The sequence below is a fragment of the Pristiophorus japonicus genome, chromosome 10 (genome assembly GCF_044704955.1).
Source record: "Pristiophorus japonicus isolate sPriJap1 chromosome 10, sPriJap1.hap1, whole genome shotgun sequence".
Taxonomy (NCBI): Eukaryota; Metazoa; Chordata; class Chondrichthyes; family Pristiophoridae; genus Pristiophorus; species Pristiophorus japonicus.
In genome coordinates, this window is record NC_091986.1 from 140,228,723 (window position 1) to 140,245,040 (window position 16,318).

The 16,318-nt window shown below is 44.5% G+C and overlaps 1 protein-coding gene across 4 annotated transcripts in view; it reads left to right on the forward strand.

Annotated features, from left to right (window-relative positions):
• The first annotated feature begins 5,238 nt into the window (after positions 1 to 5,238).
• The window catches only part of ranbp2 (RAN binding protein 2), an 80,797-nt gene continuing 69,717 nt past the window's right edge, over positions 5,239 to 16,318 (forward strand). For 2 of the 4 annotated variants that reach the window (XM_070892128.1, XM_070892129.1), the window contains exons 1-6: positions 5,239 to 5,456; positions 5,996 to 6,063; positions 8,461 to 8,572; positions 11,448 to 11,603; positions 12,021 to 12,251; positions 14,937 to 15,082. In XM_070892128.1, the coding sequence (XP_070748229.1) occupies positions 5,382 to 5,456; positions 5,996 to 6,063; positions 8,461 to 8,572; positions 11,448 to 11,603; positions 12,021 to 12,251; positions 14,937 to 15,082 (788 nt within the window). In that variant the 5' untranslated portion in view covers positions 5,239 to 5,381. The remainder of the gene's footprint in view (positions 5,457 to 5,995; positions 6,064 to 8,460; positions 8,573 to 11,447; positions 11,604 to 12,020; positions 12,252 to 14,936; positions 15,083 to 16,318) is intronic. The other 2 variants (XM_070892126.1, XM_070892130.1) reach the window with 1 other exon arrangement.

Genomic DNA, 16,318 nt, shown 5'->3' on the forward strand with positions numbered 1-16,318 from the left:
GACAACTGTACCATCTTTCCGCTCTCATCTGGCGCTCGTGGACCAGACCTGCCACGTCCACAAAACCTCCGCGGGGTCGGCGCCATCCTGGGGACACCTGGGGTGCCCTGTGGCGAGGTGCTTGGGCTGGTACCTCCAGAGTGGAGGTGGGAATGGCCGGAAGAGCATAAGATGACCCTGGGGTGGAATGCCTTCTGGAGCCGGACGATGCAGACTCCTCAAAGTCCACGCTCTCATCCGTGAAGAACAGACCCAGCCGATTGATGGGCGAGAATTGAACCTCCTCAGCACCAGATGTAGGATCGTCTGGCGAGTCCGGCCCTGCGCCCCCACCTTCTGGCCTCTGTGGTCTTGCCTTGGGATGCGCTGCAAAATACAAATGAGGTTATTAGAGGAGAAGGGAGTGCTAGGGTCACAAGGTGAGTCCAGCACTACACACAGCATTGGCACAACAAAAGCACCACCGCTATCAAAATCATTACAGACATCACATTTTATGACCATCAACACATTCTGCATTGCAATGATTCTCATGAGACCAGCATTATTTATAGGACAATTTTAGAAATCATCTATTATATATTATTGTTCGGATATGAGTGGGTGTGGCATTTATTGACTTTACATCACACAATGATGTATACTTTACTCACGTGGCAGACCAAACACTGCAAGCTCAAAGTAAGATGTGACCTTATTACAGATCTCAGCGTGCCTCTCCAGCCTGTGAGGCCTCCTTATATACAGGTGCTCCCAAGGGATTGTGGGATTCATTGGGACTCCAGGGGATAAGCCCTCTGGTGGTTAGACATCGTATTTACAGATTTACATGCAAAACAACACTCCCCGCCCCCCCCCAAAGTCAATAGTGTAACTATTTACAATGTGAGTCGATCTGGGGCCTTCCTTTCCTTGGTTGATCGCCTCTGTGAAAATGCTGGTTTTGGTGAGTTGTTTGTTGGGCCCTTGCTGGGCTGCTACACAGCTGGCCTTGCTGGGCTGCTGGGGCTGGTGAGTCTTGCTGGGCTGTTACAGGTGATGGGTTCTGCTTCGTGGTCAACCGCTGGGTCGGTTGCCGCTTGTGTGTGTGTGTTGGAGATTCAAAAAAAGTGGAGTCTTTTGTGGGTTGTTTTGGATAGACCGTAAATCTGAGTTTGGTTTGGTCCAAGTGTTTCCTGCAGGTGAGTCCATTTGAGAGTTTGACCACAAACACCCTACTCCCCTCTTTGGCCAAAACAGTGCCAGGAAGCCATTTGGGACCTTGTCCATAGTTCAACACAAATACAGGATCATTTATCTCAATTTCGCGTGACACATTTGCACGATCATGATATGCATTCTGTTAAAGCTGCCTGCTCTTTACCTGTTCGTGTAGATCAGGGTGGACTAATGAGAGCCTTGTCTTAAGTGCCCTTTTCATGAGCAGTTCAGCGGGAGGGACCCCAGTGAGCGAGTAAGGTCTTGTGCGGTAACTGAGCAGGACTCGGGATAAGCGAGTCTGCAGTGAGCCTTCAGTTACCCTTTTCAAACTCTGCTTGATTGTTTGTACTGTTTGTTCTGCCTGACCATTGGACGCTGGTTTAAATGGAGCAGATGTGACATGTTTGATCCCATTGCGGTCATGAACTCCTTGAACTCGGCACTGGTAAAGCACGGCCCATTGTCACTTACAAGGATATCAGGCAGGCCGTGCGTGGCAAACATGGCCCGTAGGTTTTCAATGGTGGCAGCGAACGTGCTTGCCGATATTATCACACATTCAGTCCATTTGGAGTACGCATCTACAACCACTAAGAACATTTTTCCCAAGAATGGGTCTGCCTAGTCGACATGGACCCTGGACCACGGTTTGGAGGGCCAGGACCATAAACTTAGTGGTACCTCCCTGCATGAATTGCTTAACTGTGAACATGTATTACATTTGTGCACGCAGGACTAAGTCTGCATCGATACCGGGCCACCACAGGTGGGATCTGACTATCGCTTTCATCATTACGATGCCTTGGGTGGATGCTGTGGAGATCATTAATGAAAGTGTCCCTGCCCTTTTTTGGCACCACTACCCGATTACCCCATAGGAGGCAGTCTGCCTGTATGGACATTTCATCTTTGCGCCGCTGGTACGGCTTTATTTCTTCCTGCATCTCTAACGGGACACTTGACCAATTCTCGTGGAGCACACAATTTTTTACTAAGAACAGTAAGGTGTCCTGGCTCGTCCAGGTTCTAATCTGTTGGTCGGTAACAGGTGATTGCTCACTCTCGAATGCTTCCATTATCTTAACTAAATCTGCAGGCTGTGCCATCTCCACCCCTGCTGAGAGCATCGGCACAGTTTTCTGTGCCTGGCCTTTGGCGGATGGCGTAGTTGTATGCAGACAATGTGAGCGCCCTCTCTGGATGCGGGCCGATGCATTCGTATTTATCCCCTTGCTTTCAGAAAAGAGGGATATAAGCGGCTTATGGTCGGTTTCCAATTCAAATTTGAGCCCGAACAGATATTGATGCATTTTCTTTACCCCGTTAACACACGATAATGCTTCTTTTTCGATCATACTGTAAGCCCCCTCGGCCTTCGCCAGACTTCTGGGTGCTTAAGTAACCGGTTGCAATTTCCCAAATTCATTAACTTGTTGCAATACACACCCGACCTCGTATGACAACGCATCACATGCTAGTGCCAAACGCTTACATGGATCGTACAATACAAGCAATTTGTTTGAACATAACTATTGAGTTCCAAACACAGATGAGACTGCACACAGGGAGGTTAAAGTAACAGTGACCTCAGTCTTTATTGAGACACTCCAGAATGAGGAACAGGCCTTAGGGGCCGGCTTATATACAGTGCTCCCAAGGGATGCTGGGATCCCTTGGGACTTCAGGGGATGCGCTCCCTGGTGGCAGAACATGGGAGTGCATGCTTTACAGATCCACAACAAAGTGGATCTGCACTTTGGCGCCTGTGAAGTTGCCGATGCCTGGTTCAAATAAGGATGGGAACTTTCTCAGCACTTGAGCACAGGAAGCATCGTCCACTGAAGATAGTGTTTTGACGTCTTCCCAGTTCTACCAAATCTTCCCCATCCAGCTTCTGCCAAGCAGCATTGGCCCGTCGCCTGGTACAACCCACAGTGGCAATTCGTGTATCTCTCCATCATAGGATACTTTTATGTTCGCGCTGCCGAGAACTGGGATCAGTTCCTTGGTGTAAGTGCGCAGCTTTGTCTGAATCGGTCTCAGCTTGGGTCTTTGTTCTTTGTTGCCCACAGCCTCTCAAATGCCTTCTGGCTCATAAGTGATCGACTCGCCCCCACGTCCAACTCCATGGAAATGGGAATGCCATTTATCTTGACTTTCATCATCATGGGAGGACTTTTGGTAATGAAGGTGTGCACCCCATGCACTGCTTCCTCGGGCTGAGTCGCCTCTCTAGCTTGTACTTTATGATACTTGTTGGATTGGAAACGTCCTGCCGACTCCTCTGCCACGTTTTGAGTCGCATTTTTTCTGCACATTCGCTGTGGGCAGCCTTTGCATACAGTGTCTGAATCGACACAGACGGGCCCGATGGTTAGCCCCACAATGCCAGCATGTTAAACGATTCACATTTACACCCCTTGGAGGACTCTGAGTCGGACTAATTCTTTGATCGACAGTTATTTTCTACACAGTACTTACCAGTGAGTTTTGATTCTGGGAGAATCTCAACATTGAGGTCGTGAACGCCTGGCTTAAGGTGATGGTCCACTTCACGTCCCGTCGCGAAAACATCCCTCAACACATTGTTGAGGAATTCGCAAAATTCGCACGGTTCCGCGAGCCTTCGTAGGTCTGCGACATATTCCGCTAAATCTTGGCCCTCGGTGCGGCGGTGTGTGTAGAAGCGATACCTGACCAGCGAAACCAGAGTAAAGGCTTCACCCTCTGTAAACTTTTCCAAACTACCAACACCAGCCATCTCTGCGTATAAGTCCATGATCTGTACTCGTCACCAGTTACTATGTCTCGACTTATCTGTAGAATAACTCCACAAGACCTAGTGCTGTGCTTGAACTGCTGTGACGTTAGTCTCTTTATTGTCTGCAGAGTGCCTTCACTGCGTGGTGACCAGCCTTTTATACAGCTCCTGCCTGAGCCTCCCACAGTTGCACCCTCTAGTGGTACCAGCATAGTATATACACAGAGTATACATATATGACACCAACCCCCACCCCACCAGCCGAGATATCTGCACTCTTCAAATTCTGGCCTCTTAAGCATCCCTGATTTTAATAGCTCCACCATTGGTGGCCGTGCCTGTTGCCAAGGCTCTAAGCTCTGGAGGGAGGGAGCAGCGTGCAGCAGCATACCACTTCAGGGAGCAGCGCGTGCTGCTGCAGGAGGGCGACGGATGATTGCAGTGCAGGCAGGTACAGTAGGAGTGGCAAGGCCGGGGTGAAGGAGTGGCAAGACTTCGTAGAGGGATGTGATCAGGCCCAGGAGAGGCGAGAGTTCGGGGCCAGGAGAGGCGAGGGTTCAGGGGCAGCACGGGTCAGCCCACACTGTGATATGTGTGCGCACTGGATCCGTGCAGCAGAGTTGGTCTCCAGTCGTCTTGGTTAATCCTTGTCACTGGACCAAGACCTAGCTATGTCAAGCCCGTGTGGTGCTGGGATGCAATGGGCGCCACACGTTAAAAGAATCCACATACAGGCATCTTCCATCCTTCAAGATGTAGTTTGGGATCCGGAATATTAGGTCCTTCATTGAAACACCTGTGAACTCATCCCTTTTCGTTTTGAGGTACTGCCTATGAATGATGAAGCTCTGGAGATCCCGCGATAAACCTCTCCGCCTCTCTACCTCTCTTTCCTCCTATAAGACGCTCCTTAAAACCTACCTCTTTGACCAAGCTGCTCTAATTTCTCCTTATGTATCAATTTTTTTGTGATAACTTTCCTTTGAAGTGACTTGGGTGGTTTTACTACGTTAAAGGTGCTTTATAAATACAAGTTGTTTTTGTATTGGAATGCCAAACCCCTGAGCAGCAACGGACAGCTTTGCAATCACTGGCAGCCATATTTGTTGGACCATCTGCTCAACAGAATTCAAAACTTCAGCGTCGCGAGATTTGAATACAATCCCGCTCCTTTGTGCTTTTGTCCCGCTACGTGAGCTCGCGACTTACGTCCGTAATTTCTCGTGACGCCGGCCTTGGTCATTGGCCTGCGCGCAGGCACGTTGGGTTTTGTTACGCAGGGGCTGCATTCGAGTCGCGGAACTGGCGCTAAAACTTCCGAGTTGAGAACGGCAGTAACGGCGCAGGACCGGAACAGGCCTGGGAGGCGAGGCATTAACAACGTCTTGTGTACACAGCGGCCTGAGGCCGACGAGCAAACATGCTGCGTAGCAAGGCGGAGGTGGAGAGGTACATTGCCTCGGTGCAGGGCGTCATGCCGCTCTCACCCCGCGAGGTAAGTGCCTGAGATAACCCGTAACCGGGGCCCGAGCCAACTTGCGGGTCCAGGAAAGGGCTCTTGCGGCCTGGGCTGTTGGGCCTTGTGTTTTCAGGACCGCGCTTATTCTGATCCGGAACAGAGAACCGGGGGAGTTCTGAACAAGCTGTAGTTAGCGCTGTGCAGGCGGCGGCGTCGGCAACCTGTATCATATGTTTGGCGATGCAGTGAGAGATTCTGGAGTCTGTAAACCAAGCTAATCCTTCTTTGGTTGGTTGTCATTGGTTTCGTTTCCGTGGAAATTTGAATGCCCGAGGACAGATACATTGTTAATGTTGCCGCCCACGATTATTATGAGTTGCTTGGGTGCAATGTATATAAATAGTTCAATTTGGTTTATTTGCAGCAGTAATAATGGTATGTACAATTTAATGGAATTTGACGTCGTAATCTATTATAACTAAATAGTTTTTTAAATCAAGAATTTAGGGGAATGGGCTTTTTTTAAGAGGCTTTATTAATTTGTCTTTTACGCAACTTCCAACTTTTCTTTTTAGAAATCGCTTAAAGGATTTTTGTTTGCAAAACTCTACTATGAAGCCAAGGAATACGAACTTGCAAAGAGGTAAAAATATTGCCAGCATTTTATAATGTTGCCGTAGTTTGTTTTTATTATTTTATTTTGATTGGAAAGTCCAGAAAAATGAATGTTTTTAGAACAACCAGACAATAAAATACAATATGTAGCTTTATTATTAAAGTCAAGTACTTGTCCTTTTTCCATCTTCGTGTCTATTCTATTGTAGCCTCTAACTTATTTTCCTAACTGATATATTGCATTTTTTTAACTTTTTTTTAAACCTTGACTTCAGTTGCTAAATGTAGTGTGTAACAGTCATGCCTTCAGATCAGAAGGCCAGTGTTAAATTATTTGATCTTGGATTAGGTGCCAAAAGGGGTGCTACTTTAACTTTTGCATTCTGGGGCTGGAGAGGGGATTACTGCTCCTGATTATTATCTAGTATTGTGATTGGATGTTGTGCCTTTTACTGTTGCATACAGCAACTTGTATTTATATAACGCCTTTAACGTAATAAAATGTCCCAAGGTGCTTCACAGGAGTGTTATAAGACACATATTTGACACCGAGCTACATAAGAGGAAATTAGGGCAGATGACCAAAAGCTTGGTCAAAGAAGTTTTAAGGAGGGTGGAGAGGTGGAGTGGTTTAGGGAGGGAATTCCAGAGTTTAGAGCTGAGGCAGATGAAGGCACAGCACAGCCACCAGTGGTTGTGTGATTATAGTCAGGGGTGTTTGAGCAGAATTTGAGGAGCCCAAATCTCTGGTGGGGGTGTTGTGGGACGGAAGAAGATTAGAGATAGGAAGGGTGAGGCCATAGAAGGATTTGAAAACAATTGAGACTTTTGAAATCAAGACACTGCTTAACTGGAAGCCAGTGGAGGTCAGTGAGCATGGGGTGATTGGTGAACAAAACTTGGTGCTGGGTTTTGGATGACAAGTTTATGTAGGATAGGATGTAAGAGGGCAGCTAGCAGTGCATTGCAATAGGTGTCTAGAAGTAACAAAGGTGTGGATGAGGGTTTCAGCAGCAGATGAGGTGGGGCAGAGAAGGGCAATCTTACGGAAGTGGAAACTGTCTTAGTTATGCTGTGGGATATGTGGTCGGAAGCTCCCAGCTGGGTGATGGGGGAATCTTAGAGGAAACTTGGCCCGGTGGGCTAGCGGAAGGAAGGGACGTAACCGAGTCAGCTAATCGGATAGTCTCAGTGTCAGAGACAAAGAAGTCCATGAACTCCTCGCCCTTGTTGGTGAGGTGTGGAGGAGACAGGGGAGAGGGATTTAAGAGGACAGTTAGCAGTAGAGAATAGAAGAGGGGGTGGGGGTTATCTTTGCATTCCAGAATGATCCTGGAATAGTGAGCAGTTTTGGCAGACCAGAGTAGGATCTGCATGCTTTGTGCTTCAGCCAGATCTGGCGGTGAATAGCTAAACCAGTTATCCGCCATATCCATTTAAATCTGCGCCCCAAGGACTTGAGGGAGCGGAGATGAGGGCTGTACCGGGGCAACGGCCAGGGTGAGTAATGGTTTTAATAGGGACTAGGGTATCAAAGGTGGTGGTGAGGGTGTGGTTGAGTATAGATCGGTAGCTGCAGAAATGTCATTGTGAATGGAGGGCCAAAGGCTGAACAGTTGGGATTTTGTAAGTGCAGTTGTAAGGGAGTATATACATGTGAAAAGTGGTCACTTAAGAAATACTAGAGAACATTCATGGGATCCTCTTACAGCAGGAGTGTAGAACATTTCCAAAATTTGGAAATGGGAGCATCTCTGGGAAAATGTTGTTTGGCTTATGATCTGCAAATACCAGAAAATCAGAATAGTTGCATCATACATGTAACTGGAATTGTCACCGATCAACCATGATCTCATTGAATGGTTGAACAGACTGAGCTGAATGGCCTACTCCTATGAATTGGTTTCAGGTTGAGGAGTAAACCTTTGGTTTTCCACAGAAGAAACGTGTGTCCAAGTAAACTTGGTGTGTTAAGGATTAATGCAGTTGTTCTGCTAGTAGAATTCTTTACTGTTTTCTACCATTTGGTTTCCTTTTATAAAATGCAAAAGCAACAACCAACCTTAAATATCCCAATTCTATTAATGTATTTCATATCATCTATGTCATGGAACATTTGCTTAATTGATATTGTTGGCTTATAAACAGATTTCCATAGCTGATGCTGTTCATAGAATCATCCAGCTCAAAATGAGGCCATTCGGCACATCACGCCGGTGTTGGTTCTTCGAGCTATCCAATTAGTCCAATCCATTCCCCTGCTCTTTCCCCATAGCCCTACAAATTGTTCCTTTTCAAGTATATATTACTCCTGTTGTGACTCCCTCGGATTTAATTTCACAATAAAGACCACATGGCTAATTAAGAAGCATAATTTTATTAATGCTTTTTATGGCCCTGCTGTAATCACTTAATTTTTTTGCAGGCAGATATCAGCATATATACACGTACAGGAAAGGGATCCAAGGGGCCATAAGCTTCTTGGCCAGATCTATGAGTCCGAAGGCAATATTGAAAAAGCCATTGGTTGTTACAAGGTAAGACCTATGGTACAAGTATGGCATAATTGTTGTGTTTATCTAAGTTGGTACATTTTTGTATGAATTAACGACCTGTGGCTGCAGGTATTGTAAAATATTCTTAGTAATTGACCTGATAGAGGGCTTTTTAAGGATGAATTCTATGGTGTTTGCAGCCAGATAATTTGGCAATTGGCATTGGTAAAACATTCTAAGATGAAAAACTTTCTTTTTAATAACTGGTCAAGTGTGTCATCCATTGTTAAATATAGCTAGTCATTGCCATTGCAGTGTTTGAACGCAGTTAATAGTACAAGCTACTTGGCTTTAGGTGAAAAAGGGCTGATAGATCATATTACAAGTATGAAGATTTAGGATAATTAGCCACCTTGGTGCATATAATAACAATTCTGGTAAAAGATTTATTTCAATAAAACTCTTCTTGCCTATGAGAATGCCACCTATCCAGTAGATATTCCTTGCCCCAGATTTTAAAAACGAATCAGACATAATGTTGATTGGAAGTTTAAAAATTGGCAAATGAAAACCTCTAACAAAAGTAGTCAAATATGTTTAGATCATGATTGTGTAAACTGATTCTAAACTGTATAATCTATTTGTGTTTATTAAAAAAAAAAAGACTTTGCAGGATTTGTTGAGATCACTTATCATGCTTTGCTCAGGTCATGACTTGTGTGTCAAAGCCATTCATATATGCACCATTTTATAACCTCTAGTCTGGCTAGCATTATTTTCTTAGTTGTAAAGTTCCCTTACTTCCACACACTACTATTTTGTAGTAGGAGTGAAATTTAGCAGTACATAACTGTTGGCTTTTTCTTGCCATTTAATCCTTGTTCCTTAAGTCGGTGACTCTTTGAGGTACGGTTCCACTGGTCTCAGTTACCCTGTTAAATTCCCCAATTAATCATTATTCATCAACAAATTGTATTTATATAGCACCTTTTAATGAAGTAAAATGCCCAAGACTCTTCAAAGTAGTATTATGAGACAAAATTTGACAGCGAGCCACATAGAGAAATTAGGGCAGGTGGTCAAAGAAGTAGGTTTTAAGGCGTGTCATAAAGGAGGAACGAGAAGTGGAGAGGTTTAGGCAGGGAATTCCAGAGCTTAGGGCCTAGGCAACAGAAGGCACGGCCACTAATAGTTGAGCGATTTATAATCAGGGATGCTCACAAGAGCAGAATTAGAGGAATGCTCATCCAGAACTGGATGTCAGACAAGCAGTCTGACAATTTGGGGTGAGGGGAGGGGTCGAGAGAAATGGTAGTGAGGTAGAGCTGAGTGTCATCAGCGTACATGTGGAAATTGACGCTGTTTTCTGATGATGTCGCCAAGGGGCAACATGTAGTTGAGAAATAGTGGGCCAAGGATAGATCTTTGGGGGATACCGGAGTTAACGATGCGGGAGTGGAAAGAGAAGCCGTGATTCTCTGGCTATGATTAGATGGATAAGAATGGAACCAGGCCCAGTGCAGTCCCATCCAGCTGGACGACGGTGGAGAGGCGTTGGCGAAGGATAGAGTGGTCAACTGTGTCAAAGGCTGCAGACAAGTTGAGAAGGATGAGGAGGGATAGTTTGCTTTTGTCACAGTCATAAAGGATGTCATTTGTGACTGAGAGCCGTTTCGGTATTGTGGCTGGTGCAGAAACGGGAATGGAGGACTTCAAACATGGAATTGCGGGAAAGATGGCTACGGATTTGGGAGGCGACAACACGTTCAGGGACTTGAGAGGAAAGGGAGGTTGGAGGTCGGGCAGTAGTTTGCAAGGACGGAGGGGTCGAGGGTTTTTTTTGAAGGGAGGGGTGATAACGGCAGATTTGAGGGGGACAGTAACTGAGGAGAGAAAACCATTAACAATGTCAGCTTACATGGGAGCCAGAAAAGGAAGTTGGGTGGTCAGCAGTTGGTGGGAATAGGATCAGGGGAGCAGGAAGTGGGTCTCATGGACAGGATGAGCTTGGAAAGGTCATGAGATGGTAAAAAAAGATGCGAGGTCAGGGCTAGACCAGTGGGGGGATCCTTCGAGGAAGTTTGGCCCGGTGGGCTAGGGGAAGGAAGAAGAGGCAGCTAAACGGACGATCTCCATCTTGGAGACAAAGAAGCCCATGAGCTTCTCTCACTTATTGTCGGAGGTGAGGGTGGAGACTAGGAAGAGGGGTTTAAAAAGATGGTTAGCAGTGGAGAATAGAAGCTGGGGTTTATCTTTACATTTGGGAATGATTCAAAGCTAGTTCTCTTTCCATTTGCTATTCAAGCACAGGAGCTTCAAACAAATAATCCAGAAATTACTATCTTTTTAAGGTCTTGTTTTTCAAACTAATAGTTAACTCCCAAAACTCCCTCCATAAGATCTCCACTGCCTTTCTAACTATCATTGGTTCCAATATGAACCACGACATTTGATTGCTCTCCATCCCGCATTCCATAATGTCCTTCATCCTGGCACCAGGAAGTCAATATATTATTTGGGACTCCTGATTATGACTTCAAGAAAGACTATTCCCTTCGCCCTCTAAGCTACAAATATAATACACACAAATATTGGCATTCTGTGGTCACTGGGGAAGAGAGGAGCTAAGAACAATATATAAAAGATAAGCTGGCCCTTCACTTCTACCTGTTTCCTTTCTTCTTTCTCTTCCTTTTCTCCCCCCCACCCAAAATCTTGTTCAGGCCTACTTGAGAGGTTACTTATCTCTGATTTCTGCCTGAGAATCTGAACCTCTGTTCTTTCGATATCCTGACGGGTCTGTATGCTTCCAACATTTTTTTGATTCGTCGAGGATGCAAGTTGTGCTTTAAAGATTAATTTCCTGCACTTTGTCATTAAAATTGTACTGACATACTTCCTCCTTGATTCTTATTAGCGAGTTGTGGAGCTGAATCCAGTACAGAAGAACATTATCCTGAAAGTGGCTGAGTTGCTGTGTAATAATGCAACCCTGATTGATGGAAGAGCTGAATACTGGGTAGAGAAGGCAGCCAAGCATTTTGCTGGTAATGGAATAGTTTACAAACTGAAGGTGAGCTAAAACTTGCTCATTGTGGAGCTATAAATAGTGAAAGTGAATCAAAACTCAGGAGTTCTGATCCATGACACAATGACATTTAAAAATCCACAGGTTTTGTCAGTTACATTCTGATATTTGCACTTCATTGGCTGCAGTAATGAGATGCTAGGTTATCAGTATCAACCAAGTTTAAAAGTTTTTTGAAACTTCTAAAAAGTTCTGACAGTCAAGAAGTTTGTATAGTGTGATTAAAATCTTGTGTTTTATAGCCTTCAATGTTGTCTCAGACGATGGGGTATTTGAGTTGCAGAAATGTAATTCTTTGGCACATTTTAAATTTTAACTAATTTGGGTTTATGACCTATATTGGAAGCCTTTCTTTGCTACTAAGGATCTGTTTCAAGTGTGTTGTATCTCTTCTTTCTAAAGGAGAAGCTGCTGAGCGCAAAGGGACAATTAGACCATTCTCAACTGTTCCACCTTATTCAGTCAGAACTGCATTCGAGGCCAGATGATCCGCATGTTAATATTCGCTTGGTGGAATTCTACTGCTCTATTGGGAATCTTGAAGAAGCTGTGAATTTCTGCATTAGTACAGAGAAGAGAAGAACCCTTTGCAAAAGTCTGGAATGGTACACCTGCATGGTGCAAACATTAAAGGTGTGTAATGTTATTTTTGTCATTCTTTCTGCCATATTGCACTAAAAAGAAATTAGCTATACCTTGTATAAAAGTCAATACTCTTTCTGCCAATGAACATGTCGGCATAACTTCAGATTGGTCTGTTTGTTTTCTGGATATAAAGTTTTGTTTTAAAGTAAGGTTCCTCTACAAAGAAGGGAAGCAGTTACAAAATATGTAAATTCTTTCAGAGATTGCAAGAGCTTCCACAAGTATGTAAAAAGGAAGAGAGTAGCAAGTAGCAACAGAAAGCGTTAACTCCTTAGCAGCTGAGACGGGAGAAATTATAATGGGGGATGAGGAAATGATAGACAATAAACAAATATTTTGTATCTGTCTTCACAGTAGAAGACACACAAATCTTACCAAAATAATGGGTAACCAAGGGACTAATGAGTGAGAAAGTAATTAAGGTCTGTAGAGAAAAAGTACTTGAGAAACTAAATCCCCTGGACCTGATGGCCTACATCCTAGGGTTCTAAAAAAGGTGGCTGCAGAGATGATGGATGCATTGGTTATGATCTTCCAAAATTCCCTAGATTTTAGAATGGTCCCAGCGGATTGGAAGGTAGCAAATGTAACCTCGCTATTCAAAGGTGGAGGTGGGGGTGTGCGGGTTTGGGGAGCAAACTGGGAACTACAGGCCAGTTAGCATGACCTCAGTCGTCAGAAAAATGCTGGAATTCATCATTATTGAGGAAATGGTAACTGGGAACTTAAATCATATGATTAAGCAGAGTCAACGTGGTTTTATGAAAGGGAAATGGTGTTTGATTAGTTTTTTGAGGATGTAACTAGCAGGTTAGATAAAGGGATGTAGTGTATATGAATTACCAAGTGTCATTCGATAAGGTGCCACATAAAAGGTTGTTACGCAAGGTAAGGGTTCATCGTGTTGGGATTAAATATTAGCACGGATAGCAGATTGGTTAACTGACAGAAAAGAGAGGAGGGATAAATGGGTCATTTTTTGGTTGGCAGGCTGTAACTAGTGGGATGCCGCAAGGATCAGTGCTTGGGCCTCAGCTATTTACAATCTATATTAATAACTTGGATGAAGGGACTGAGTATAATGTATCCAGGTTTGCCGACAATACAAAGCTGGGTGGGAAAATAAGCTGTGAGGAGGACACAGAGCCTGCAAAGGGATATGAACAGTTAAGTGGGCAATATCATTGGCAGTCCCTCAAAATCGAGGAAGACCTGCTTCCACTTCAAAAGTGAATTCTCAGATGACTGAACAGTCCAATTCGGGAATTACAGTCTCTGTCGCAGGTGGGACAGACAGTCGTTGAAGGAAAGGTTGGGTGGGGAGTCTGGTTTGCCGCACGCTTTTTCCGCTGCCTGCGCTTGTTTTCCGAATGTTCTCGGCGACGAGACTCGAGGTGCTCCGCGCCCTCCCGGATGCTCTTCCTCCACTTCGGGCGGTCTTTGGCCAGGGACTGCCAGGTGTCAGTGGGGATGTTGCACTTTATCAAGGAGGCTTTGAAGGTGTCCTTGAAATGTTTCCTCTGCCCACCTGGGGCTCGCTTGCCGTGTTGGGAGTTCTGAGTAGAGTGCTTGCTTTAGGCGTCTTTGTCCGCATGCTCGACACATGGCCCGCCCAACGTGGGCAATAAGGTGGCAGATGGAGTATAATGTGGGGGATTGTGAACTTATTCCATTTAATAGGAAGAATAAGATAACAGTATTTTTTAAATGGTAAGAAATTATTAAATATTGGGTGTTCAGAGAGATTTAGGTGTCTTCGTACAAGAAACACAGTTAGCATGCAGGTACAGCAAGTAATTAAGGCAAATGGCATGTTGGCCTTTATTGCAAGGGGGTTTATGGTACTAGAGTAAGGAAGTCTTACTACAATTGTACAAGGCTTTGGTGAGGCTACACCTGGAGTACTGTGCACACTTTTCATCTCATCTGAGGAAGCATAAATTTGCCTTAGTGGTGGTGCAGGGAAGGTTCACTAGATTGATTCCTGGGATGAGAGGGTTGTACTGTGAGGCGAGATTGAGTAGATTGGACCTATACTCTGGAGTTTAGAAGAATGAGGTGATGTCATTGAAATGCAATATTCTGAGGGGGATTGCTGTAGATGCTGAGGTTGTTTCCCTGGTTGGAAAGTCTAGAACTTGGGGGCATAATCTCAAGGTAAAGGGTTGCCATTTATGACAGAAATGCGGAATTTCCTCACTCAGAGTTGTGAATCTTTGGAATTCTCTACCACAAAAGGCTGTAGGTGCTAAATTGTTGAGTATATTAAAGGCTGACCTAGATATACTTTTGAACTCTAGGGGAATCAAGGGATATGGGCATTGGGCGGGAAAGTGGAGTTGAGGTCGAATATCAGCCATGATCTGACTGAATTGTGGAGCAGGCTTGAGGAATGCATGGCCTACTCCTGCTCCTAATTCTTTAGTTCTTAAAAAAATGCAAGAACATGCCACTCATAATTACTATATGGTTTGCCATTAGACAGCATGAAAGCCAGGAAAGGAGGAGAAAATTACAAATTAGGTCCTTTTTTCTCTGTTCCATCTGATTTTGGTATCCAGTGGATACTGTAAGCGAGCAATTGCTATACTTAAAATAGCTTAAACTCCAGAATAGTATAAAGGTATACTTCTGTGTTTATGTAATTCAAACTTTTTTTGTACTGTTCTGCAGAAAAATCTTGGTTCATCAAATGTCTCAGGAGTTGATAAAAGCAGACGGAGATTAATGCAGAAGGCGTTGCTCCTGGCTTCCTCTAATCTCATGTTTCTGACATTGTCAACCAGAGATGTCCGAGATGCTGTCGTTGCTCTAATGAGGTAATCTTTTGTGTGTTTACTAAAATCATTTTTTTGTTCTCAGTGACATTGACTTGCGCTGGGGTTTGATTTCATTGGTGCTTCCTTTTATGTTGCCCATCCATATCACCAATGGCTATTACTGTGTGAGCCCAGATAATTGGTGTCAGCAGCCTTTGACTGGGGACACCACTTGGCCATGCCAGATGTTTTCGCTGGATATCTACATGCAGCAGGGGTCACTGAGGTCAGGAGTAGAGGCCCAAGCCTGGTTTTCTCTTCCTAGGGGCACTTAGACCAGTAGCAACTCTGTTATTGCCCTGTCGAGGTGAGCTACTAGACCAGGAATCAAACCTCTGATATTATTCGTCTGTTTGGCTTATAACAAAAAATAGCTTGAGCTTGTATAACTCCTTTTAACATGGGAAAATGTTCCAGAGTACTTCAAAGTGGGGGTAATTAGACACCGAACAGGAATTGAGGAGATTAGAGTCAGCAACCAAAGGCATGGTGAAGGAGTTGGGTTTAGAGGAGACTTTTGGGAGAGGATTGATATGGCAAGGCAGCTAGGTTTAAGAAAATTTCAGATTGCATGGCCAAAGAGCATGCTGTGGAGGGAGGGACATACACAGCACAGACTAGATTGGAAGCTTGCGCTTGGACATAATGGTGAAGGAGATTCTGAAGGTCGGTTGGAGTGAAGAAATGAGGACAAGGATGTGCTGGATGACATTGAGAATTGAGGTGATAAGTGAATAGGATGCAAGGTGGTGAAGTTGTAAATAATAAATTGGAGTTTACAAGACCAACAAGGAGCGAGTTGGAAAAGTCATGTCTGGATGAGTGTCTTGGGTGGAGTGGGGTGGAGGGTGGGCAAGATGGAAATAGGTGCTAAATTGGAAGTGGACTTGGAAGCACCGTACTGGATTGAGCAAGACACCATTGTGAAGGCAAGTCTAAGTTCGGTGTAGGTTGCAGTTGGGACCCAGAGGACACAGTTTTGGGATAGTATTAGATAAGAATGGCTTTGGTTTTAATGATTTAGGAAGTTCTTGCTCCTCTTTGACCTAATGGCAGTCTGATTCAACCAAACCGTAAATTGATCTCAGCAAATTATATTAGTCTTTAGTTACTGATCTCTGGTAATTTGATCCATCTAATGCTGAATTACTGATACCACTGAACTGCCTTTGATCTCTGTTTATTTTGTTAGTTAATCCTCTACAACTATTTGTCTATAGCTGGTTACATACTCAA